The sequence below is a fragment of the Micromys minutus genome (genome assembly GCF_963924665.1).
Source record: "Micromys minutus genome assembly, chromosome: 4".
Taxonomy (NCBI): Eukaryota; Metazoa; Chordata; class Mammalia; order Rodentia; family Muridae; genus Micromys; species Micromys minutus.
Window position 1 is genome coordinate 84311726 of NC_137973.1, and position 26966 is coordinate 84338691.

The 26966-nt window shown below is 47.8% G+C and overlaps 1 protein-coding gene across 1 annotated transcript in view; it reads right to left on the minus strand.

The window, feature by feature from the left end:
• Positions 1-26624, minus strand: part of ST6GALNAC3 (ST6 N-acetylgalactosaminide alpha-2,6-sialyltransferase 3) — a gene marked incomplete at its 3' end in the record, with an annotated part of 474240 nt that extends 447616 nt beyond the window's left edge. The window contains exon 1 of the mRNA XM_080915383.1: positions 26553-26624. Coding sequence (XP_080771509.1) covers positions 26553-26570 — 18 coding nt within the window. The 5' untranslated portion in view covers positions 26571-26624. The remainder of the gene's footprint in view (positions 1-26552) is intronic.
• Positions 26625-26966: the final 342 nt, after the last annotated feature.

Consider the following 26966-nt stretch of genomic DNA (forward strand, 5'->3'; position numbering starts at 1 on the left):
TGGGTCACAACCCCTTAGAATGTTGAATGACTCTTTCACAGGGGTCACCTAGGACCATCATAAAAAAACACAGATATGTACACTGTGACTCGTGGTAGTATAAAGTAGCAAGGAAAATAATTTTATGGCCAGAGGTCATCACAGTGTGAGGAACTGTATTAAAGGGTTGCAATGTGTCAAAGGCAAGGCTGAGAAACTGCTGGGCTAGAGCATCGGTAAGCACATGCAAGGTGAGAACATGTAAGGAAATGCCAGTGAGAATGGGTGGGGACAAGCACACAGGCGTCGCACACGGAAAGCATTAGACATGGGCACTTTGTTCAAAGTCTTCTATCTATAGGAAGACACAAATCCCAGCACAGCATAGGTGAGCAGGAGGAATCGTGGTGAAAAATAAGTCTGTTCGTATTCTTGTGTTTGAAATCTAAGACCTATGATGTCACAGATTCATGATCTGTGTGGCAAAAGAGTGCACAATGTATTGTGTTTAATTCCTGTGGGGGGAAGGAGGAGTGGGAATCCATGCTAAGGGAGAGGAACCCCAACTATAGTCACATGTATTTTTGTAAGAGATGGGTGTTAGAGATAGAGCTCAGTGGGTAAGAATGCTTCCTACTCTTACAGAGAACCCAAGTGTGGCTCCCAGTATCTATACTGGGTAGCTCATAACCATCTGTAACTCCAGCTCCAGGGGATACAATTCCAGAGTCACCTGCGAACACAGCACATAAGGCACACAGGCAGACATAAATAGAAGTAAAATAAAGTCAAAAATAAATAGTAAGATAAACAAGAGAGATGCCTTGAGGCAGATGTGTGGATGAAAAGGCAATGAGGAGACACAATACCTTGCCTTGCTAGGCCTTAATGCTTCCGTCTTAGGGTTTACTGCTGTGAGCAGATACCATGACCAAGGCAACTCTTATAAAGACATTTAATTGGGCCTGGCTTACAGGCTCAGAGGTTCAGTCCATTATCATCAAGGTGGGAACATGGCAGCATCCAGGCAGGAGGAGCTGAGAGTTCTACATCTTCATCTGAAGGCGGCTAACAGAATACTCGCTTCCAGGCAGCTAGGATAAGGGTCTTAAAGCTCACACTCACAGTGACACACCTACTCAAACAAGGCCACACCTCCTAACAGTGCCACTCCCTGGACCAAACCATCACACCATATTATGCCATCATTTTGGCTATGCAACCACCAGACGCTAGGCAAGATAAAAAGTGGGGTATTCCCTTTAAGCCTCCAGAAGGGGCATGGTGGCACACCCTCCTCAATCCTGAGAAGGCACATTTCTGCAGTTGAAGCCATCCAGACTTTGTCGTTTGGTAACATCGTTCCTATGAAACATAAATGAGGAACTTGAGCACAGCTAAATGCCAGCTTTTGACCTAAACCCTGCCAACTAAAACAAGCAACTTAATAAACAGCTTTAACTGTGCCAGAACAGACATAGTAGAGGCAGTGATGAAAAACCAGAGGAAAATGAAGAAAAGTCGGGAAGACAAAAGAATGGGAGACTAGAGTAGGTAAGACTCGGTGAAAAGGCTTGACACATGTGTAATTACACCCCAAGGGGAGCAGCACCTGACAAGATAATAGTTCAGGACTTTCCAAAATCAAAGAAAGCCATCCAGCCTCAGACCGAGGCACTGAGACACAGCCCACATTCCCAAGCAGAATCTATAAAAAAGTCGACTTCATATAGCACATTATAATAAAACTGCTAAAACAACAAAGAGAAACTCTGGAAAGCAGCCCAAGGGAACAAAAGTGTATTTTAGCTGACTTACCAACAGAAATCAGAAAAGCCAGAAGTGCAGTACCCTGAAAATGCTGAAAGAACTTATTAATAACCTCAAATTCCATGTCTGGGGAAAACCTAGGGATGGCAGTGACATAAAGTATTTCAGACTAACAAGAAGTGAAAGGACGTACAGCCTCCAACAAGAGTGATGCCAAGGAGTGCTCTGTAGGCCGAAAATAAAGTCCTCCCAGGATGACCACCTGCAGAAGAACCCAGGAACAAAGGAAAGGCTACTCATAAGAACAAATTACAATGTATCCTGCTTGAGAAAGGCAGCTGGCTGCAGCATCTGGAAAGCATTCGAAGTCAAGCAGATAACGACCCTGTGAACCTGGGGAGAAAAATGCTACCATGTTCTAAGACCTAGGTCAAAATGCACACCATCACCTCTTTCTCATATAAGCACCAAAATGATAACAAAGGTAAAACTGAGCTCTCGGGGGTGAAGAACACCTACCACAACAACAGAGTCTCAACCCAAAAGGAAGGATGGACAACGGGGAGATGAAGGGAGATCAGGCAGGCTGGGACTCTCTGGGAAGCTATCGCTGGATTTGATAGAATGTGCAGCAACAGGAGGCAAAGGTGGAACTGGGGGTTGTGACATATTAATTTGGTGCCATCAAGTGTCACAAACCCACAATTCTGGTAAGGACCATTGGTAACCAGAGGTCTTGCTTTTCTCGAGCTAGGGTGTATATGGCAGTGATTTCCTTTGCGTGTAAGAAAGTTGGAGACTTGAATAAGAACAGATGCTCTCCTGGGTCATCAGCTATGCCCCTCCCCCATCTATGTAGATAGCAGCTGGTCACAGACAGGGACACTTGTGCTAGGTCACCAGGTTTTCAATGTCCATACCCTTCTCTTTAAAACGCACATAAAGTAAGTATATACCACTCCAGGGAGCAAAGGGCCAGCGGCCAATTAGAGACTCAAGCTAAGTGGACAGTGTGTTTCCACATCAATATTCCAAGTCCTCAGAACGGCCTTCAGGAACTAATACCCAATCCCCTAAAGCGTTAAGACAAACACAACAAGCTCGGAAAAGACTGGAAGCCTAACGACCTGAAGCCTCGGCATTTTCTTTTTCATGTGAGGTTTGCCAGATTCATAAACACTATTTACAGCCACAAGATCGGGGTTCAGCTTTACCTCCTTCCCAGAAGACAGAAAATGAGTTGCCCTCAAAAGACATTAACAACTCCATCTGCTTCCCTCTGGAGAAGACTGTTGCCTTCCATTATCCCTGCAAGTTGGTAACCTCACAGAGGAAACACCCTATTGTAGTCTAGGTGACAGTTACCCAGAAAAACAAGCCCTCCACCACAGCACCAGCAAATCCCATCTGCCCTCTGACCCTAGGGAGTGTTGGGAATCACCACTGCACCAGAGCTGGTGAAAAGTTAAACAACTCAACCAAGGCCATACAGTTTGATTATGTCAAGAATGTTGTCGGGGCACATCTCAGGGCACTGTGGCAAAATCAAACACATTTACAATACGTTCCGTTTCGTTCAGCCTCGAGGTGAATGAATGATCAGAAGTGAGGGTGGGGTAGAGAGGAGAAACTGAGGGGGAGAGCAAATGTGTTCACGCCTGCTCCTCTGACGTTCAACCCTGGAGGACCAACTCCTCGCCTAGAACTAGAGGGAAGCCGTGAGTGAACATCCACCACAGGGCATGTGTTCAGAGCAAGTCTGTCCGTCTTCTTCACAGTAGTCCTCGTACGGAGACAGCTTCGTCTTCATTTCTGAGGAGGAAACTGAGGCTTAGGAATGTTAAGTGGGTGGGGGGTGAGTCTCAAGTGTCTCTGAGGCCAACCCTTGAGAGACCAGGGCAGGAGGATTGCAGAGCCTAGAAGCAGCTGGAGCTACCTAGTGAGTGCCAGGGCCTCGTGGGCTGCTATCAAGTAGGACTGTCTTAAAAGGTTAAAAGGAAAAACAGACAGGGAGGGTGGGATGCAAGAAGGGAGGGAAGCAGGGAAGGAGGTAGGAAGCGAAGCTGATTAGGAGGGAGCGAGATAAGGAAGGAGGTAGAGGAGGTGGATAGTTGGTGGAATGTGTGGGCGCTCCAAACTCAACAATCTCAGGAGGGCTGCAGTAAACAAACCCATTTTTTCTCCCACCCACACTGTGTAAACCTTTGCAACAGTTGGCAATTTCCCTAAAATACCTCATTAGCCACTGGTTTCCTAGACTTCCCCAGCCACGAAATGATACAATATGGCAGGCTGCAGGAGCCATAGAAGAAGCCAAGTGAGCGCTTGTAAGAAATCTGGTTATTTTCACTGAAGACGGTTTTATCAGGTGCAGAACCACCTGAACTATCCTATCATCTTACTGCACCATGTGTCTGTCAGTGGGCCAGACGGAAGATCATGCACTACTTCATTCAATCATCCCAACTCTGGGGAGGTGGAAGCCGGAGGCTGAAGTTCAAGGTCATCTTTGGCTACATCAAGAGTTGGATAGCCTTGTGGGCTTCACAAGAAATAGAAGGGCAGCAAGGATGGACAGACACCGTTTCCTCATTCAAAATACTTTGGTCCAAGGAAAAACAAAACACCGCCAAGTGAAACAGACTTGAAGTCCAGACTTCCCAGGTTCCGTGTCCTGGCTCTAAAACATATTAGGCATTTGACCCTGGGCAACTGAGTAATGGCTCTGCCTTAATTACATTCCTTGCTAATGGATATAGTAGCTAAGTCCAGAGGGTGTCTGGAAAATAAGGATGCTACAGGTTCTACAGTGCCTGGAACCAAGGCTTCACAGCTTCTGATACCTTGAGATTGACTGCAGAGTCTGTAACTTGGCACAGTATTTGGTTCCTGCTTACTCTGGACCGCCCTCCCCATCACATGACCCAGGAAGGAATACCTGCAGGTATGCACCCTGGCCCTGACCTCCAAGCTTTTGCTCTTACTGTCGGCCCTCCTTCTAGAACACGCTTTTCCACCTCTGCTTTGGAATTCTACAGCACTCCCTACATCCCCTTTATGAGCTGGTTTCCTGGTGTCCAATGACCAGGCCTGCTTTCATCAGAATTCCTGTGGCCCTAGGAAGAGAGGCCACAGAGGAAAATAATTTTGTCCCTCAACTCCTTTGAATTCTTTGTCCTGATGGTTCTCAGAAAGGCAAATGCATTATGTGCAAAGTCCATCCCAAAGAGGAGCCTCAAAGGGACACAACTCAAAGCAATGGCTTGTATCTGGCTTTCATGGCATCACCAATTACAGACAATAAGTCACTGGGCAAAGTCGTGACAATGGACAACAGCTTCAGGTTCCAAAAGGGAGACCGTAGAAGGTAAATCTTCGGAGGAAAACAACAGAATGTGGTGTTTTCAGGTTCCTCTGGCGGTCGCTAGGGTCACTGGACGAAGAAGAGTGTATAGAGTTATCCTGTGGGTGAGGCGTCAGACGCTGAGTTTAGCAGACGCAGTGGAACACCCACAACTTCTCCTGCACCCGCTGCTTCCTACCCATCTCCAGCTCAGAGGTAGCAGGTGTGTCCTGGAGTGACGGACAGCGTTTCCCCACAACCATGCAGGTTTCCTTGCTCCGGCTTACACCTTGGGAGTTCTCCAGACTTGTTGGCCTCTGCCTCTTCAGAATATTCTCAGGAAACCGGGTTGTACTTGCCTAACACGAAAAACACCTTGGGTTCAAGACCCAGGACCACATCACCAAATGAGGGTGGCTAATGCTTGTACGTCTGGCTCTCTGGAGAACTGCAAGGTTATCCTAGGCCATAGCAAACTTCAAGGCCCATTTGGGATACAGATAAATGAAACTTCCTCCCTCCTCAAGGAAAGAAATAAAGGGAGGTGGGGGAAGGAAGAGAGGGAGAAGGGGCAAAGGAGGGAAAAGGAGGGAGGGAGCAAAAGAGAAAGAAAGAGGGAGGGAGAGAGAGAAAGGAAGGGAGGGAGAGGGAAGGAGGGAATGGGAAGGAAGGAAATAAAGAAATAGGGAGGGAAGGAGGTAGAGAAGGAGGTAGGGAAGGAAGGAGGGAGGGAGGGAAAGAGGGAGGGAGGGAAGGAGGGAGGGAGAGAAGGAAGGAAAGAAGAAAGAAAGGAAGAAAGAATGAAAAAGAAAGTTTTCTGGTTTTAGTCAATGCTAAGCACAGGACAGCACAGGTGCTCACCACAGACCATTGAAGAACAATGAAACCCTCTTCCGTCTCTCTGTACCCCACTTTACTATAAACCATGAAAAGCCCAAAAGCAGTTCCTCATAAGAACTGTCCATAACGCTGTGTGTGGTAATTACGCACCGCAGCCCTCAGCGCACACAGCTCTGCGGCACCGGCTTGGGGACTCACTTTTCTTTTACAGATTTTGGGGCTCATTTTCTTTCCCTCTTTCCGCCACTAAAGTATAAAACAAAACCACTACAACTCACCTACTTCATTTCCATCTAGTGCCAAGATGCAGCCACTGTTTGCAGTCCTCAGACCTTTACTCTTGCAACGTGACAGAGGTGGCTGAGAATCACGTGTTGCTTGAGGAAGCTTAGGTTCTGAGTTCTGTCAATACAGTATAAATGTGCCACTCTCTCCTCCGAGAGCACAAACACTGTTGATTCTAGCCAAGCAAGACTACGGCCTGGGAACAGACTTAGCCCTAATTTTGTTTTCCAACATGGTAACAGTTTAATGAAGGTTTAGAGTAACAGAACCAAGAGAGCCACAAATCAAAGCCATTTTGGTTCACCGGCCGTGAGAGGAAGGCAGGGAACTGGGTGTGTGTATGTTCCAGGAGACTGACCTAATGAACACAGGCTGTCAGCTCAAATCCTCCTCACACACAGGGCAGCAAACGCCTAGGACGAGGCCTCATGGTAGCCTCCGGTAAATAACTTTACCACAGTGACGAGCATTCTAAGTTAATCTGCCTTCCGGACAGTCGGTGCAAGGTTCTGTGCTTTTCCAGAAACTTACATTCTAAGAACTTAACAAAGATCAAACTACCCAGGTCTGAAGGAAGACGTCAAGGACAAGGCACTAGAAACAGGAGGGAAGTGGAACTGGAGTTTAGGCCTCCAGGCTGTGTGACCTGGGGATGCTCACAAAGGCAAGACCATCAACATAGTTCATGCCACTTGGTGCCAAGTGAAAATTCAAGCCATCTTGTTCAAAATGATGAAGAAAGGCAGGGTTTCTGTGAGGGTAAGAAACTGGCTTGGGGACAAGCAAGCCTCTTATCAGAGGACCTCAAGGCTGGGGATAGAGTCCAGCATACAGGCTACCCTAGCATGCACCATGCCTCAGCATACATGACACCCCAGCATGCAAGTCTCCTCCCACACATGCACGACACCTGGCATACAGGATGAAAACACAATCTAGCACCCAGTGCAGCAAGAATATGCAAACTTTAGCCGTTATGTTTTAAATCAAGCCATAAAACTGGAGAACTAAACATTAATACACAATTACAAAGCCATTCTTTATTTTGCCAAGGGACCAACTGCACAATCTTCTAAGTAGCACGTTCTTACTTAATTCTGAGTGAGTTTATAAAAGACCAATGCTCTGCTTCACACTAAAGTGAATATATTGGGAAAGACAGGTTGTACCTTTAGAGATAGATGAATGATAGATGGATGAGAGAGAGAGAGAGAGAGAGAGAGAGAGAGAGAGAGAGAGAGAGAGAGAGAGAGAGAGACTTCAAACATATGTTCTGAAACAGTTTTAATTAAGGTCTGTAAGGTAAAGCTCTCTTTCTGTCCTTGTCTCTCTGTCTTTTCTGTCTTTTTGTTTGTTTCCCTCTTTTTAACACAGACACACACACACACACACACCTGCCACTTCCGCTGGCTATGGGAGAGTTCTCAGCCTTAGACCAGCAGAGTGGGGCGTGGGTGGGTGCTGAACCGTGGATTTGTGGTCAGAATTAAGTGGCTCTATGGCTCTAAATGCTTCAAACCTTTGACTTCCAAAAATTACACCCTCTGAGCTGCCATTTTCCTCATTATAAGTCCACATGGGGATGGGGTGTTAGAAACAGGTCTACCTAGTTCTTCTCATAACCTTTACTGAAAGGTATGTATGTGCTTCTGTGTGTGTTTATATGTGTGTATGTATACGTGTGTGTGCGTACATGCATGTGGGTATGTGTGTATATGTATGTACACGTGTGCACATGTGTGTGCATATATGTGTTTATGTGTGTGTATATATGTATGTGTGTATATGTATGTTTATGCATGCATGTGTTTATCTGTATGTATGCATGTGTATGTATATGTGGATGTGTGTGCGTGTGTGTAGTCAGGCTGCTCAAACTGGTAAGGGTGCCAGGACTTGAGCACAAAGGAGCAATGTGATCGAAAATGCCCCAAAACTGTAAAACAATAGCAAGATCTTCCAGTCTTCTGATTAAGGTGGCTCAACGGCGTTCTATTACCCATGAGGTCAAATTCAAACTCTTTAAACCACCCACCCTCCCACCAGCCCTGGAATCTACACTAAACAGCCACTGAGACTTACTATTATTTTATACAAACGACATGTTCTAAGTCTGTAACTTGAAAGGACCCAGAGTAGCTGGTTCAGAGGGAGTATGAAACTGGGTGCCATTTAGAGAAAGAGGGGCCGTGACTGGCAGTATTATGATAAGACTGCAGTTCACCCCAAGGCAGAGCCACTGGAGGCCTGCACAAAATCAGAGCGCAAACCACCCCGTGATGTTTCCACACTCAGCTTACTCCGAACCAATTATCCCAAGTTTCTTCCGTGTCCACCAACATTTAGTTCATCCCAAATTGCCCCCATCATTCTCCTCTCCACAGACCTGTAACAGCCCCCCCCCCCCCAAGCTCTGCACATCTTATGCAGTGATAGAAGGACCACTCAGGCCCTGGAACCCAGAGTGTGGGCAGCAACACCTGCAAAACTGATACAATCTATCCCACTCCATCCTCTGGGAAATCCCTAAATGATCTAATCATGCTTTTTGGTTTGTGTAATTCCACTTCTGGCTAACCGTTCCTGCTGACTGAAGTGTGTCACCCCAAGACGTGTTCTTTGTACTTGAAAGCTCAGCCCAAGAAAGGCTTACAACTATACTCAAGTACCGAACACCCAGTATAGCCACCAGCCGGCATAAAGACACTCTACTGGCTTAAACCTGTGTCCAAGTCACCTTCTCTGGTGGCTACCTCTCAGCAAGATGAGATGGCTAAAGCAAGTCCTTCGGAGTCAGAGAGACCTGAAGCTGCTGATTCTCTGTCACTCCACTCCCTGGAGAGAGTGACAGCTTCCTGGGCACTGGCTGCTGGCTGTCCAGTGGGAATGTGTTTTCCTCAGAAAGAGGCTGTGATATTTCACCTCCATTTTAGCTCATCTCCTGTGATGGTGAACCAGGATGTTAACTTAACTAGATCGAGAATCAACTCAGAGACACACCTCTGGGCAGTTTGTGAGGTTATTTTCCAAGAAGGATTAGCTAAAGGAAGCAAACCTTCCCCAGAGTGGCCAGCACCGTCCTGAACCAGCCCTGATGTTAGCAGGTCTCAGGGAAAAGCAGAGCCATGCTGCCTGCCCGCCTGCCTGCCTGCCTGCCTGCCCGCCCGCCCGCCCGCCCACCTGCCTGCCTTCTTGTTGGCACGTCTGTCTTGTTGCTACCATCTTTCCCTGACATCCGAACCCATTTCTTCAGCCATGTACCATTGACAGAAGACCAGAGACTCTCCAGGAACGCCCCCCCCCCCCGCCCCAGGTTTCAGCACTGCGAAGGCATCTGGCCAGGTGGGCTGAACAGCTGCTCCATCCTCAGCCTCCCCAGCCAATGCCAGGTAAGTCAACCTAAAGCCAATCCCTTTTGTAATATATATTCAGTCTACATCTATTGATTTTGCTTCTCTAGGGAACCCTAATGCACCTGCCATACAGTAGGTGGGTAATAAATACAAGTTACTTCAAGGGCAATGATGCTTTCCTTCCAGGCAAGGCTCAAAGACAGGTGCCCAGTGTCCTCAGGAGCGTTAGAGCTGCCAAACAGACTAGATTCGAGACTCCCCAAAGACTTGTGCACTGACGTGGGATCAGGTGAATATTAAGATTCCTTCCCTGCGTGTGAGGCAGAGCTAGAACCATGTTGGTCCATGTTTATTTTGTTGTTGTGAAGTTTAGTTTATATGGTGCTCCTTGAGACCTGCTTGTGTCTCTGCTGTGGTGAAATCGCAGTTGGGGTAAGTCACTCCCGATGTGAAGAACCCAGCTTGTCACACAGGTGGAGTGCTAGAGGGGACAGTGAATTGACAGAGGCGTCTCTGGTTCCACCCCGCCTTGATTTAATAACCCATGTCAACATGTGGCTTTCCGAGGGAAAGTCTGCCGTCCACAGAACACAGGAACGGGATTTGGCACCAAGTGTCTCATCTCCCCAAACCAAGCTCCGTGTCGGACAACCACATTCACCATGCCCCCCAAAATGTCCTGTTCCTTCAAGCCACTGTATCTTCAAGCACACTATGCTTTCTGCCTGAAATTCATTCCTCCCATCATCCCAGTATCTGCAGGCTTGTTTCTCCAGCTGCTAGATACAACGGTGAACTAAGCCGCTATGAATTGTGACCTTGCTACCTTAGGCTAAGAAGTATGGAAGTAAATATGCATGCGTCCTTAAGTTAAGAAAATGCTCAGGGCATTCCTAGAGGGGCAGGTGTAATGGGAAAGTTTGGCAACAACCTTCCCCTAATAAATAAAAATCTTAGAGGATCAAACGCTGGGGGAGGAGTAGGCGGGACTTCCAGATCAGAAGAAGGGGCAGAGAGGAGGAGAAAAGAGATTAGTGACCTTTGGGATGGGGAGGGAGCCTGGGGTATAAGATGTAACAAACCCCACCCCCCGTAAGATGGCAGATCTTGACGGATCTAAGACTGTGGTGTTTCAACTCAACTGAGTTCCAGAGAAAGGTGTGGTCAGGGGACGCACCAAACCTGCTATGAAATTGGGATGCGTAGGACTGGTGTGGGGCGACCCTCCAAGGAATGTAGCGAGTCCGGTGGAGAGATTTTAGAGCAAAGGGTCAGAGAGTCTGCAGAGATGAGAACACCCCACCGGCGCCCTGTGGCCTGTTAGCACCCGGCGATGTGTGGGATGGTGCCAATATTCATTTCTTACTATTTAATGCAGGAGTGTCTGGAAGACATGCACTTCATCAGCATGATCGGAAGATGGAAGTCGCCATGCCGGTCTTAAAAGGTGGGGAGAAAGGGCTTCCAGAAGAACCCGGAGCGAGATAGGGCAGATGGGGAACGACATCTGAGAGAGACTTTACACAGCAAGGAACTGAGAAGCAAAAGAAGCAGGGGGAGTCTGCAGAGTAAGGAAGGTGCCATGAACCTGTGTAATCCCGGGGTAGAGAATGTACCCACAAACCCTACACAATGCGGGGGAGGAATTCCGATTATTTGCAGAGTGGAATGGAAAGCCACTAACGGGTTTTAACAGAGACTGCCGTGACCCAGTCTTGAACTGTCTCCCTAGCTGTTCTGTAGCACTCACGGAGATAATGGGGACCCCCACCCCGACACCTCACCCAGTCAGAATGACAAGACTCAAACTCAAATACCATCATCTCAAGGAAATCGAGTACAGCAGGTGTGGTTTGACCTGAGTCTTCATACGTGTGATCCTTGCAGAGAAGGATGCAAACTCAGCTTCTCTGAAGTTAAAAAGTAAAGCTTCACCTGCTCCTAGAAGTATTACAGGCTTGGCTGCTGTGTCACGTGGACATCAATAGGTGGCAGAGAGAAGAGAGGCTCTGTCTGAGCTCAGTGTTCTGACCTACGGACAGCTGAATGATTACAAGCCTAATGATCAGAAGATGAAAATCTCCATGCTGGCTTTAAAAACCACTTTCCTAAAAAAAAATTTAAAAAAAAAAAAAGTGAGCCTGAGACGACCACCAGCCTGGCAACAGAGAGCCAGGGGGGAGGGGGAGGGGAGACCATGCCCTAGATGACTCCTGCCCCAAGCCATATTGCACAGGCAGGGCATGGCACTCCTGAGGTGGCCCCAGGGCACCATGAAGAGGACAAGTGAGTGATGGAGGAACGGAGGAGAAACAGAAGGATGTGGGCACAGTGAAGAGGAGGAACTGGAAACTGAGAGTAGTAAGGAGCAGCCTGGTGTGAGTAACCGGTGATGCCGCCTGGGACCATGGTGGGGTCCTGGCCTGTGTGTCACCAGGGGCCACATCTGGGTCCAGCAGTGTAGAAGAGCTGACTCAATCACTAGCCTCTTCTGCCCTGCTGTGGAACAGCCAGAGACACTCTCCCTCTCACCACCTGCGGCAGGAAGAAAACCTGGTCCTGGGGTCACGATAGCAGGAGAGCTGGCCCTGCCCCTCACCTGCTACAGCTTCACCTGGGCAGCAAATAAATCTGGCCCTGGTTCCAGGGATTGTTGGAAAACTGGCTCTCCAACCATCTCAGACACTCTCAGGCCCAGATCCAGGACTTTGAATTGGCCCATCCCAACATCTGCCCCATCTATTAACTGCTAGAGTGCATGAGGGGGTGGGCTGGTCTTACAGAGCAGGGTCTCCACGACACAGGGAACAACAGGATATCTGAGGAGAATCCAAGTGAGGATCCAGTATTGGTAGAATAGCAGAAGCCAGACTAATGAGTTAATGCAATGAACAGCTGAAAACAGAGCATTACCTAGGGGTATACTGCAGATCACACTGTGACACACTAGAGCTTCCACCCGAGATTGTTTTCCTCTCCTTTGGTGAGGGGCTGCAAGGATACAGGACAGGTATAAGGGGAAGGGGAGATGAGTGGGATTGGAGTGTATGGTGTGAAATTCATAGGGAACTAATAAAAGGGTTAAAAAGAAGAAGGAGGAGGGGAAGGAGAGGAGAAGGGAGAGGAAGAGGAGAGAGAAGAAAAAGAGGAGGAGAAATAGGAGAAAGAAGAAAGAAAGACGAGTAAGCCATGAGAACCAAGCTAGAAAGCAGCCAGATTTCTGCCCTTTTTAAGTTCCTGTCTTGACTTCCTTTGCTAACAAACAGTGATATGGAAGGATAACCCAAATAAATCTTTTCCTCCCTTAAAAAATATCAAGCAACTTCCGGCACACCCACAGCTGCTCTGAAGTAGCTTAAGCTGATGCTAACACTAGAAGGTAAATCTTCAGAGTGAGAGAATGAGAAAGACAGAGAGGGATACACACACACAGAGAGAGACAGACAGACAGACAGACAGACAGAGAGACAGACAGACAGAGAGACAGAGACAGTGAATGTGTGCATATGTGTTACACACAGCCCCTAGAGCCAGACACCTATATTATATAGCCTTACCACTCTGACCTTACCCACCCCCCCACCCCTCTCTGTTTCCTGCTCTGTAAAATAGAAGTCCAACACCGGTAACAATGTAACAATATTGTCATTGTTACTGAGTAACAATTCTAAGAACTGAAAACAATGCCTGGCCTTTCTGCACCCAAGACAGGCTGCACACAGTAGTGACTTTAAAAACATTATGCCATTCAAGATTCTCACCCACCGGCAAAGTGCTTAGGGCAAAGAAGGGAAGTTCTCTAAGACTCTGTCTCTGCACACAGAAAATAGTTATGAGAAACAGTTTTTTCGAAGAGTTGAACATTAGAATCTATGATATGCATATCTTACATGTGGCAACCACCCTATACTGAATGGCCAGAGAGTGTTTGCTGGTGCAATTTTATTGTTACTGTTATCATTCTGTTGTAGGAAGTTACAAATAGGCTTGTCTCTGTGCCCTTAAAACTTTTTTTTCTCTTTCCTTTCTTTCTTTCTTTCTTTCTTCTCCCCTCCTTCCTTTAAACAAAGTCCTGTTATATAGCACAGAGTATCCTAGAATTCACTGGGCAACCCAGGCTGCCTCAAACTTACGGCAACTCTCCTGCCTCAGCCTCCTAAGAGCTGAGATGACAGGTGTGCTCTCATCCCCACTTTGCAAAATGCTCTCCTAATTTGGATTCAAACCCTGGCTCCTGTTTTATAGGTAAAACTGCCTCTGTAGAGCTGACTCTGTTTGTCTCAATGTCTTCATCCACATTGGATTCACCGCTATGCCTACCTTAAGATTCTGCAGAAGCACACATGTTAAAGCCTAAAAGCCTGCAAGCATTCAGTGGGTGTGCCAAGGGGGATTACTTCCACAGACAGAACGCTCCCTCAGAACAGAGCTTGCTGCTACTCTTTCATCCTCTACCTCTCCACTCCTCTCTCCTCCCATCTGCGTAGGAAAAAGTCATGCATGTACCCTGTTAATATCACATGTGTGTATTAAAGCACACGTAGAATCAAACACCGTGAGTTTCAACACTCAGCTCTTAAAAGAGAAACCTAAAGTGGTAGCCTTTGGATGCTTTTCCTTTTTTGAATCAACTTTCTTTTAGGTTAGCATACAAAGCAAAGACTATTTCTTTTCATAACAGTTTTGATGCCCTTGGTCAAAACTGGAAGAGAAAGTGGCAACTGCAAGTCACCAAAATGCCAGACATCACACGTAGAAATCTTACATTAGATCGGGCCAACAACCAGGCTGCTGAGGAGGATAACCAGCCTGGCAGGATTGAACGGGCATCAAACCAGCCAAAGAACCACAAGGAAGCCACATAAACCACAGGAATGGAGAGAGTTGGTCCTCAGCACAGGTGAGAGAGCTATAAGGGAAAGAAGTCTGGCCACAGGACCACCCACCCCAGGGGAGAACGGGCTGAGAAGGGCAGCGAGCAAAGGGTCAAGGCAGCCTCCTGCAGGGGACAGCTGTGAGAAGAGAAAGTGACATCTGGCCGTGTCATGCACACAAGACCAACCATTCTGGGCACAGGAGGAACCCCCATTTCCTAGCCAACACCCTTGGGCTTTGAAAGACAGTCTTATCTACCTGTTAATAGTGTCCTAAGACCATCCCTACCCCAGCGCTGCAACAATGTTTCTTTCACCCTTGATACCTGAAAGGGGCACAGAAGCCAGAGGAGCAAAATGAGCGGGAGAAACAGAAAGCCTGGGAGGCAGAGAAAGTGGACAAAGAGACTAGGGAGCCGTGGTGTCTCACTCTACACCAAAGGAAGCCTGAGAGACCAGCCCCGTGGCTCCCGAGACTTTCTGTTACTTATTAAAACCTCAAATGAGGCTCTGAATGGCCGACTTGGAAAGTTCAAAGCGATCAGCTTTTGACAGTCTTTTCCTTTTCCTATTCCCAATCCCTATATAATGACTTTTTTTTAAACATGAGCCTGACCAGCAATTTCGACAGCAAACTCCAGCAGGACAGCATTAACTTGTATTCCCAGACCTAGCATCCCTCACCACAGAGTGGCAAGGGCACAAGACAAGAAGGGAGTTGACATATACCCCACTGAAACAAAATCCTACAGTTTAGAGTCACCATACTCTGGTCTTCCTGCAAAGGATTGAGGAATAGCATCAGAGAAGGGTGGATTTCTATCACAGCCCCACATGCTAGACACAAGAGCATACATGAGCTTTCCAACACTCGTGTGGCCTGTGCTCCGCAGCATCAGAGAGCTCGGCAGGGGGGAATCACACCAGGACATGGCATTTGGCCATGGCCAAAGCATTTAGAACAAGTTGAACTTAAACTACTAAAGAGATGTGAATTACTTCAATTTCCTTTTGAGGATTTGTGGATGGAAATCTCCGCTCTACAGCTATTACACATCAGCAACAATTTCTTGAGTTGGATGTAGTGTGGCAAGACTTTTCAAAGCATAGTCACCGACAACAACATCAAACTCCACAGAACTCACCAGGGATGGGCAACAACAGTACCCTCAAGAGCTGACCATAGATGGACAACATCAGTATCCCATCTCATCAGAAACAAACATCAGTAACCCCCAAATAGGTTAATTGGAGATGAACCCCCAGGGCTCACTAGATATACAAGTTCTCAGGCTCTACCACAGAGACAGAAAGGATGAGAAATTCTGGGGTGGTCCTGGCCACTTTCTGTGTCCTAGGCCTTTTGTGGAGTCCTGATAGTTCCATTGGAAAGCTCTGTGGTCTGCAGACCTTAGGACCTGTGTTTTGGCTGTGTTCCAGCCGCTGTACATGGAGAGTTACTCCCTTGCTAAGCTTCAGTTCCCCTCCCTTTGCAGCGCTTGGCTCTTGTGCTGTTGACAACATTTACCTTCCGACGGCTGATCTAATGAGGGAGAAGCACAAAGCCCTCGGCTTAGTTCACAGTGCTAAAAGACGCAAAAGCAACTCAAAAGAGAGCCTGCAAAGTTTATCTGTAATCAGATCCACAGCATCCGTGGTGTTGTAGATGATACTATCCCCCGCCTCAGCTCAGCTCTGCCACTGCAGTGCAGTGGATAGGACAGACAGACATGCAGCAGATGGGACAGACAGACTGCAGCAATGTTCTAATGCAGCCAGCTCAGGACACCAAATGGGAATATCACATAATTTTCAGTGTCATAAAATCGTATTGCCCTTCTGATTTTTAGAAGCTGCTTATTAATGCAGAAGCCACTCTTGGAGAATCTCGAGACCTGTGTGCCCTGGCTACTAGGCTCATATTGGTTCACATTAAGCTCTGTGAACCAGTCTCCTATCTATGCAGTGAGGGCAGATGCCACCCACTCTGACAGTTCTCCGTAAGATAAACATCTGGGAGGATCTGAAAGGCTGCCTGGCACGGACACCAGATGAGATTCAGCAAGTGGCACGTACTGTCCCTGGGACATGGTCGCTCTTGAAAAACTGTGAACATTCTGTGACCTGAGAGAAGAAGGGATGCAGGGCAGGGTGACACCAGGGCAGGGTGACACCAGCTCTGAGACAGAGCTGAAGGTATGTGCATACTGATGCACAAAAGAACTCCCAAGGAGGGCAGAGTTTATCCTATCAAAATCGTTTCTGCATGTGCATAAGCCTCCGGGAGCGACAAAAGGAGTCCAAGTGTCTGAACTCTGCCTCTGACCTCAAAGCCCTCAGGAACTCACGCCACCACACCGAGAGCTTAGCTCGCACATCCCACAGAGCAGCAGACCCTGGGGAAGAGTCACAGCTGTGCAGCATCTGGGAGGGATTTGGATCAGTTCAAGGGCTGCTCAAAGGCTCACACGTCTCCGTGGGTCAGGCACTGGGACTTGTTTATACTCTGCCTTCCTTTCCTTTCTAAGAATCTGACCAGCACCTGTACCACGGCTCGGTTCCGATCTGAGGGGCAACTTTTCAGAGTCCCTTACACTATGCTCATTGTCTGAGCTCCGCAACCTCTCCTGACAGGAACTGTGTTGAAGGAGCAGTGAGTAGCCACGGGCGGTTGTGGGGCATTACAGTCATGCTCCAGGAGGCTGTTGCACATGCAGGAACACTTTGGATATACAACTAGAAACTGCACTGTGTGTATTCCATTCATTTAATCATAACCAAAAACAAGGGGCTTCATCTAGTTTTTGGAAAGCAAATGCATCTACTTCTTTAAGCCATTAAATACATGTCAAAAATATCTTTAAAAAAAAATTTAGCCGCTGAATTGAGGCACACTGTAATTGAAAAAATATATACTGAATTTGGAACATGCAAAAGCAACATAATATTTTGTTAATAATTATATACTGGTCATATATTAAAATAAAGTCAGTTTCGATAGTTTTGGTTAAATAAAATAGACTGCATAAATTCTACATGTGTCTTTTTTTTCTTTTTTGAACACAGATCTTAGGAAACGTATAGGTGGTACTAGGCACGCCTTGTAATCTCAGCATTAAGAGACTGAGGCAGGAGGATCACTACACTGTGAAAGAGTGTAAGCCCTCACCCATAGTCCTTTGAGAAACCTCAATAAAACTTAACTGGTTCACCAAGGAGTCTGAGAGTAGGAAGGGGTGGGTCAGAGAAAAAGGAGACAGAAGACAAAGGGGAGGAGGGAGAAGGAGGGAGGAGGGAGAGGGGGCAGGGGGGAGGGGTAAAGGGAAGATGGGAGGGGGAGGGGAGGGGAGAGAAGAGAACTCTGTGGACCGCATGGCTTCTCATAGGCTGCTCTGACACCAGGGTCATGCACACTGGAGCAGGCTTGAAGGCAGGAAGAGCTAATGCCTGTCACCCCAACACTATAGAGGTGCCCAATGCCTGAGACTCACTTCTCCTTCTTTAGCGACCAAGCCATTGTTGCTGTCATACTCACACCAAGCCAAACCCCAGTAACCACTGCCCTTGGCATGAAATTCAAACCCATCTTGTCCCCACAAGGACAGCCTTTGAACAGTCATTTGCAAGTCCCAGTTCTTTAAATCTACATTGACAATGTGACCAAACTCTAATGCCAGATCCTCATTCCTAGCTCATAGTTCACTTCCTCTACAATCTTCACAGCAAGATTCAAACAGTTTGAAAATCAGATCAAAGACAATCCTCACTAAGAAGTAAAATAGCCCCTGAAAGTAGAAACAAATCTTTTCCAGAAAAGATTTGATAGTCAACAGTTTTCAGTTTTCCAGTCGGCAAATACTAAAGTCTGAGTAGGTGAGTGTTTTATAGTAGTTTCCTCCAAGGTTGAACCTTTACATCCTGGAGGGAGGCTCCTTAAGACAAACAGCATTAAAAGCAAAACTAAACAATTCAAAATAGCTTCAGGAAGTCCCTGAAACCAACCAGAATCACTACACACACACACACACACACACACACACACACATAAAGTAAACAATAATGACTACTGAGACCTCTCAGACAAGCCAAGCTTCAAAGAGACCAGCCCTGCAGCCTGACTGGAAGAGATTTAGAACAACTGAGGCACCTGGAACGGACACTCTTCAACCCAATGAGCTGCCTGTGGGCTGTGCTCCAGGTTCCCAGATGTGGGGGCTGCCACCAGTGCTGGGTGACCTTTGATAACGCAGCTGACTTTGAGTCATTTCTGCTCCTGCAAGACACTCTGAGAAAACTCACTGGTTCCCCCAACAGTGGCATCTACACTGTGGGACCCCAATTTGGGGTGAGGAGATATGTGTGCTGCATCTGCCCAGGAAAAGTCCTGTCACAAAAGAGTGGGTGAAGGAGTGTAGACTTCTGTTTACAGTGTCCATGCATGGCTTTTACACCACACTGGAAGGACTCCAAGAACAGGATGCCATCATGTCTCCTGCCCCTCTCCCGCACATTTTTCAGAGGTTACTGTTGGGATTCTGTAAACCCCACCCCTCAGTTACCTAGCAACAGCCAGGTATACCCCACCCCCACCCCGCAAATACCCAGCAGTAGCCAGGTATGCTATAAAAGGGGCTGCTTTACCACTCCTCTCTCTCTTGGCTTCTCTTGCTCTTGTGCTCTTGCAGCCTTGCTCTCCACTCCTACCCCTCCACTTCCCTTTCCCTTCCCCCTCTCTCCCACGTGCTCATGGCCGGCCTCTACTCCTCTACCTCTACTTCTCTCTCTCTCTCTCTCTCTCTCTCTCTCTCTCTCTCTCTCTGCCTCTACTACCCTCTTAACTCTCCCATGACCTGAATAAACTCTATTCTGTACTATACTGTTGTGTGGCTGGTCCCTCAGGGGGAAGGGATTCCCAACATGGACCCTCCAGAGGCATCTCCCTTGCCCCCAGGCCTCGCCGCACCTCCATGGGCCATATGTCCCCCACTCTCTTCATCCTTCCCCTAACAGTTACCCCCCCCCTTCTTTATCAAGGACCAGATGTGGTTAGTCTACCCTCCACATCATGTAGGAAATGAGACTGTGGCTGGAAATACGGGACCTGCGGCTAAAGGAGGAGGTCTTGAGGAATGTCACCTACCCAGAGGCTGCTGTTCATTAAACCTTCTTGAGTTCCTTAACAGCTCACTCACCTGTTTTACCAAGGACAGGCAGCAATGGTGAATGACCCCTCCCCCCAACCCCCTTCCACTGACCCTTTAGAGAGCTGTTAATGAGAAGTGAGAAGCAGAACCGGTGGACTTGAGACTCCTCTCTCCTCCCTCCCCCGGCTTACTAATTGGCAGGAAGGTGCATCAAAAGGATACAACAGGACACTAACAGGCCTGGGCTCTCCACAGCCTGAATAATGGGCCTCTGGGGGGGTCTGGTCATTTCTACTCTTTCCATTTAGAGAAAGGCCCCTGGTACTTCACCTAAGGCCAGGAAACAAAAAAGGAGTTACCCAGTGTCTGCCTCAGGTGGATACTAACAGCTACAGATTTTCCTTCTGGGGAGACTTAGTAACTTTGAAAGTCAATAGCGGGCTTTGGATATCCTCAGAGTTTAAGCCCACATCCAGGAGGCACGCTGGGGCTGTCAGCATTTGGAAACAGTGGGTCAGCTGGTTCTGCAGCTCCCTGCATCCACAGCGCCATCAGACTTGCAGACTGGCTTTTCTATGCTACCTCAGGTAGACAGGAGTGGAAGAACCTGTGGGCCATACAGTCTGTGGAAAATATATAATATAATATATATCCATATAAAAATACATACATAATAAACTTATAAATAAAAAATATTGAGGTCTCTCTTCAGAGCTTTGGAGGAGTCCGAGTTACTCTAATTCCCTACCACCCGTCTCTCTTCCCCACTTCCTCCCTCAGTCACATCCCTGACTTTCTCACCCCTCTCTTGTCTCCCACAAGGTTCTGACCCTCTCCCTCCCACCCTCAAAATTACTAGCACATGTGGCTGAGCTTTGGCTTGACTTGTCCCAGTCCAGAGGCTGTTCGCTTTTAGACACAGAACGACCACCTCCTTCATCTCCCCGTCTCTCTGCCCCTCCCCTCCTCCAGTTCCGAAATTGCAAGGCAACTCTGAGGACAGCCCAAATAAAAACATGTGCAAAGAGGCCCCCCACCAAGGAGACCTGGGGTAAAAGATAGTACATAAAGTCAATACCTTTATTGCCAATAAAGTTCAGAAATACTTCCAACAGCCACGCTGTCCTGGGGTCAACCTCCCTCTGCCACTTCTGGAACCTGGGACAGAATATACTTAGCTTTCCTAGACCCCATTTATTACAGTCTTCTTAGGTCAAGCTCCATCCAGGAAACTCAGCTGTACAATAAACTGCCGACTGCTACTGTCAACACTAATCCAAAGGGTACTGCCTATGCCTGCCACTCACACCCAGGCCAGGCAGGCTTGTTCTCAGAAAGTACCCACATCCAGAGCATGTATATCCATCCCCCAGAGCACACACACACACACCCCCGCACACACACACATACACACACATACACAACATGCTCACCCACAAAGTATGCATATCCATCTCCCCTCCTTTCTATCACACACACACACACACACACACACACACACACACACATACATGCACACACACACACTGTATACAAGGCACGATCACACTAGAGAACACTTACTCCCCAGAGCACACCAACACACACACAAACACATCTCTCCAGTCAGGCTTGGAGAGATCTGGGCTAGGCCTGGGCAGCGGTCAGAAGGACCATCACGAATGGATTAGACAAACTGTCTTTCTGCCTATGGAGTGGGGTTTCTTAGGGTTCTTCATGCATAGTGTACAAAAATTGTAGATGTGGAAGTCAGAGGGGGATTTCCTGCAGAAAACATCATGGAAACAATCTGAGCTGACAGCTGCAGTCACAAGGACCACTAAGATGCTAAGTTCCTGCTTCATAGAAAGCCGATTTTCCAGTCTCTGTGGACAATTTTCATACCCAATTCAGAGTTAAGGGAACCAAGACTTAGGTCTCACAGCTGGGACTCCAGACCTCAACACCCTCATAATCCCCAGGCTGCCCAGACTTGGGGTTCCTGCGGGTGTGTGGAGGCCAAGAATGGTAAGCAGAGGAGCCACTCGGTCAGGCACCAGACTCTGAAAGGATGTCCAGGTCACACTAAGCCTGGTTATCACCAGGGACTCAAAGAGCAAAGATAAGACCTAAAGCTCCAAAGGGCTTGTGGGCACTGCACCTTAGCTCTGCTCCGTAGGACAACGAGGAAAACAAAAAACTGTCAAGAGCTGCCAAGAAAGGAAGTTCAGTAAAACACGGACCAAATCCACGACTCGGGAATGAGAACGGGAGTGCGGGCTACAACCCAGAGTTTCTCCCAAATTAAAGCCGGAGCATTCCATCAGGGTAGGGGGAGAAAAGTCTGCATGAGAAGATGGCGACTTTGTGCCTTCGCATCACCATTTCTTATCAACTGGAAACATTTGTAAGGACAGATAACCGTGGAGGAAAATAAAAACAGCTCAGGTGTGCATCTGTGGCGTGTTTAGCATCTCTCGTGTGCTGATAAGTTTGATTAACAGGGAAAAAGCATAATCTTCAGGTCAGAAGTAACTCCCAAATATCCATGTCCCCAGTCCATCTGGTGTCCACACCAGCATTCAATACTCAATGCAATTTGACAAAGATTACATATCACAAGTGTATGAAATACTGTGCCCAAAAAAAAAAAAAGTACTTTCTCACCACAGGAAGAAATCATAGAAGAAAACAGAAATTGTCGTTTGTTACATAAAACAATGAGGTTTCTGTAACACCAGAAAGATAAGCAGCTACTAGAAATGTAAAATTTAACTTCATTAATAACTGCCAATTAAAGTGGGTGCTTTTCTTCTCTAGTAAAATTTTAAAGCCTTGAACCCCCGCGGGATCCTCTCTGATCCACCTCTGTAGAGACTGGTGCAGCTGAGGGCAGGGGATTCGGCAGAGCCTGGAGACCTCACTCTGGGAAAGTCCTGGCTATAGAATTAAGGGCTCGCTGTCTATCCAGGCGATGCAGAAGAGCAGCCTAATGAAGGCAGGAAGTGCAGGCACCAGCCTGAGGCTGTCACTTCCGGAAGAACAACCCCAGCACACAGATATTCATCCCCTTACAATGGCCTTCTCAGAGATGCAGGGTAACCCCCCAGTTTGGAAACTGGGACAGGAGTAAACTTCAAAAACAATTTTAAAAGAACTTTCTGTAGTCCAATCAGTAAGTGGCAGAGACATAATTAAGCCCCATGTGTCTGTGTTTGGGGCTCTTGCAACGTGAATGCAATGTGAAACGGTCATGTCTTCCCCAATGGAAGTGATTCTTAGGAACCCAGAGCTGTGAGAATGGGTTCCACTCAAGGCCAGATGGGCCTCAGCAACCACAGAGTCTCCACTGAACATTGCAGTGTCCCAAAGATCATCATCATCTGCCAGACCCCAGCTTTTCCTCTTCAAGATCCCCAGTCTTGCATAGGCAGCGATGAGAACACGGTGTGTCCCCTAGGTCGGAAGGATGACACAATCTCCTTGGATAAGAAAGTCTTTGCTCACAACTGTTACATTTCTAAAATGCAAGCTTCCTCGTGATAGATCCTATTCAGCTCTGAGAGTCAGTGGGAAGTGGCTTCGGCTGCGCCCTGGCAGGGATGGTACAGTAACCCTCCATGCTTCCCCACGCCCTTCAAAATCCCTGGCTATCTTACTCTTCACAAAGTAAGGTAAGCAATAGTCTTCCCCAAAGCACCCGTTTGGAAAGCGTGCCATCCTCACACCAGGAATAGATCATTCTTATCATGAGAGGGTTAAGACCCAGATAAATTTGCCCAAACAAAACCCATCTCTCATGCCTTTCCCTGTCATTTCCTGGCACTCAGAACATACAGCCCAAGCCCTTTCTTGTCTTATCCTGTCTCCATAATATGTCACTCTTTGGTAAAATGGGATATTAACCCTCAGACCTAGTAACACCTCATCTTAGTTTACTCTCAAGTGCTGTGATAGAACACTGTGACCAAAATCGACTTGAGGAGGAAAGGAATGATTTCATTTTATAGTTTCTAGTCCATCACTGTGAGAAATCAGAGAAAGGCTTCAAGGCAGGAACCTGGAGGCAGGAACTGAAGCGGACGCTGGGGAACACTGCCTTCTGGCTCACTCACCCATGGCTCCTTTCTTATCCCACCGAGGATCATCTGCCCAGAGGTAGCACCATCCAGAATAGAATGAGCCCTTCCACATTAATCACCAAATGAGAAAATGTGTCACAGAGTTGCCTACAGGTCTATCTAATGAAGGCTTTTTCTCAAGTGAGATGCCCTAGCTTGTGTCAAGTTCACAAAAAAATAACCAGCACACTCCTTTGAGTATTTCATAAACAGATATGCACACACACATATACACATGCGCACACGCACGCACACACACACACACACACACACACACGGGGAAGACATAAACTGTCTATGTGTGTATGGTGTGTGTGCATGTGTATAAATTATCTATATATGTTACACACATGCATGCATACATACATAGGAGGAAGACATACCTATATGCACTCATACACAAAGGACCATGAACATTAGATAAAATACATAGGCTACACATGCTGTTCCCCTACTAATCTGCCCCTTGACAGTTTGATCATCGGGCCAGGCCGTTTCCAATATCCAACTAGGTTCAGGGTGTTGCCAAAGGAAAAAAAAGCTGTCCTTTTCTGTTTGCTACAACACTGTTGACACCAATTATAATAATTACACACATTTCCCTATACTTCAGAAAAAGAGAGGCCAGAACCAAATGCAGTGGCAGAACTTGCACAGAATGCGCTCTTCCTGTTTGGAACTTGTACTCTCCACTCCACCAAGTGTAGCTTTTTAAAGATGGCACAGGCTACCAGGAACCTCAGGGACCATTGAGGAACAAGTAGGTGCAGCCTGCACCCAGCAGGCTACCCTACTGGTAGCCCAGAATGGCTATGAACATGATCTGGCTACGATCGTGACCCAATGCATTTACAGACCACAACATCATGTGTACAAAGTTACCACTAAAAAAGTAAAGGAAAAAAATGTAATGCACCCCATTACTCATAGGTAGCAGGGCCTAAACAGTATAAGGGCTCCGGAGTCACCCCTGGAACAGTTCTGAAGTGTGAGGACAGTTTAGGATGTGAGGCGAATCCAGGTTCGGTCTGTCCCTAACTTTGAGTTTAGGAAACTCAAGACTTGCAGTTTCTTTTCCTAAAAAGTGGGGTTAGAAACAAGAACACTGGCCCTTCTGGGCTTATGAAGAAATCAGCATTATATCTTGTAAAAGACTGAGGGGTCAGAATGTCATAACCAACTCACCATTATTACTAAACACCAGGAGAGCATTGGTATTACACACCTGTACCCCTAAGTCCTTCTCGTCCCTACTTGGTCATCTCCATAGCAACTTGACAAAGTATACATGACTATTTTGATCTTATGTTAAAGAAATTAGTATCCAGAGAAGTGTAACTTGTCCAAGGAGGCCACACAGGTGACAGGAGGCAGAGCCAGAATTCAGATGAATGTGTTTGATCCTGGCTCGTCTTTACTCGTGGTTATGACTTAAAGGCAAACAAGGAGGGGCTTCTGGCAGGGCCTCGGTGTGAGGAACAACAGGAACAGGATAAGATCAGATCTGTGTGTGTCTTTGGATTAGCACTAAAGATGCCTTGAGGGATCTGGGGATGTAGCCCCAGACACGGGCTTGGCGTGTGTAAGGCTCTGGGCTCAATCACCAGCACCACACCAGATCACACATACACACCAAGACACAAGATACACGGCAGGGGAGAAACCAGTAAAGATATGACCAACAGCATGCTCCTCGATTTTTTTAGCAAATGACACAAATAAATAGAGATGATGCTGTGACCTAGTTCCAGTTCCTGTAAGTTCAACTTGTGTTCTGTGACATCAATGGATTACTTCCTCCTGACTTTGCCCCCTTTGGCCATGTCCAGGAAAACGCTCCAAAACAAACAAACGTCAAGTTCAGGAAAGTCACACTAAGTGTCTGCTGCCTCACTGCATGCTGCGGAAGGATGATGGACCAACTACAGCAGCAGCCCAGGACTATATCAAGTGCTGTAACACACAGGACTGTTCTCTGTGTTGGTCACACATCACCTTCTCTGGGCTGGAAACCAAACACCTTTGTTTTCTCTCAGGGATGGGGAACCTTCATGCTGCATGTTTTGTTCCATGAAGTCAGGCGGACCAACGAATAACTAACTGCAGGAAGGAAAAAAACAGGACGCCGTGGGGAGTGAACTTTCCCAGTGAGTTGGAAACAAGTCTTACCAGGGAAAGTCCTCTCCAAGTAGGTCCACCCAAAGGTCCATATCCAAGCTAAGGCAGACACTAGGTAAGTGGAATGAACCAGGACTTGAAAAAACTCAGCAAAACAGGGCTAGACTCTGACTGGTGTTGTCTGTTCACATGTGAGCCTAAGTAAGTCCAAGGTTCTACCTATTTCCAGTCAATGAACTTTTCCAACCGAAGTCCTGGCACCTGGAGCTAGTTCCCCAGAAAACTCATCCCTACAGGGCTACCTGTGGACCCAGAAGTTTATGTGTTCCCAGGAGCAAAGGCTGGGAGCTCTACACACCCTCTCCTCTTCTCAAACGCAGTGCCCCTCACCCAAGCCGGGCCACTCCTTTTCAGCCCATGGCCCCCCACAGGCCGCGGGCTGCCCTGACCCATGGTTCGGAGCACCCTCTGCTCTGCCTGCTATACCCATCATTCGGCACGCCGCCGCGCGTTCCCAGCCCAGCTCCTTCCAGGCAGAAGCCAGCCGACAGCAGTGCAGGCAAGGAGTCTGTGCCCAACGCACATTGCATAGTCTCCCACCCAGATGCCTTGGCCAAAGGAACAAAAAGGAAGCCGACGCCAGGAAGAGACGGGCGGGCTGAGGATGCGGCGGGACCGCGGCGGGCTCCACGCCTCTGCGCACCCAGCAGGCGGAGCGCGCAAGCGGCCCACAGCCGAGCGGTTACCTTGAGGATGCAGGCCATGGCGCTATGGATCGACCCTGTGGCTCGCTGCACCTCGGCCCCGCAGCTGGACCACTCCAGCCCACATTCCCGCAGAGCGAGCCGGGCCGCGGGAGCTGCGCGCTCAGGCCCCACCCCCCGAGCCCCGCCACTGGCTGGCGCCACACGAGGCCCCGCCCCTAGTCACGTGCCCTCCGTGCAGCCCGCAACTGCTTGCTACTCCTCCACTGCTACTACTTAGCCTTTTTTCCCCCAAACCCTCTGTAGATGAAGGTATGCAAAGCCCGGCTTGCATCACACCCAAGTCTGAGTAACCTGAGGACAGAAGGTGGCCCTTCCAGCTGCACTCGCCCATCAGAGAACCCACTGATGTGCCACTTTCCAAAAAGTTAGCTTTGTTTGGCACCATCCCGGTGC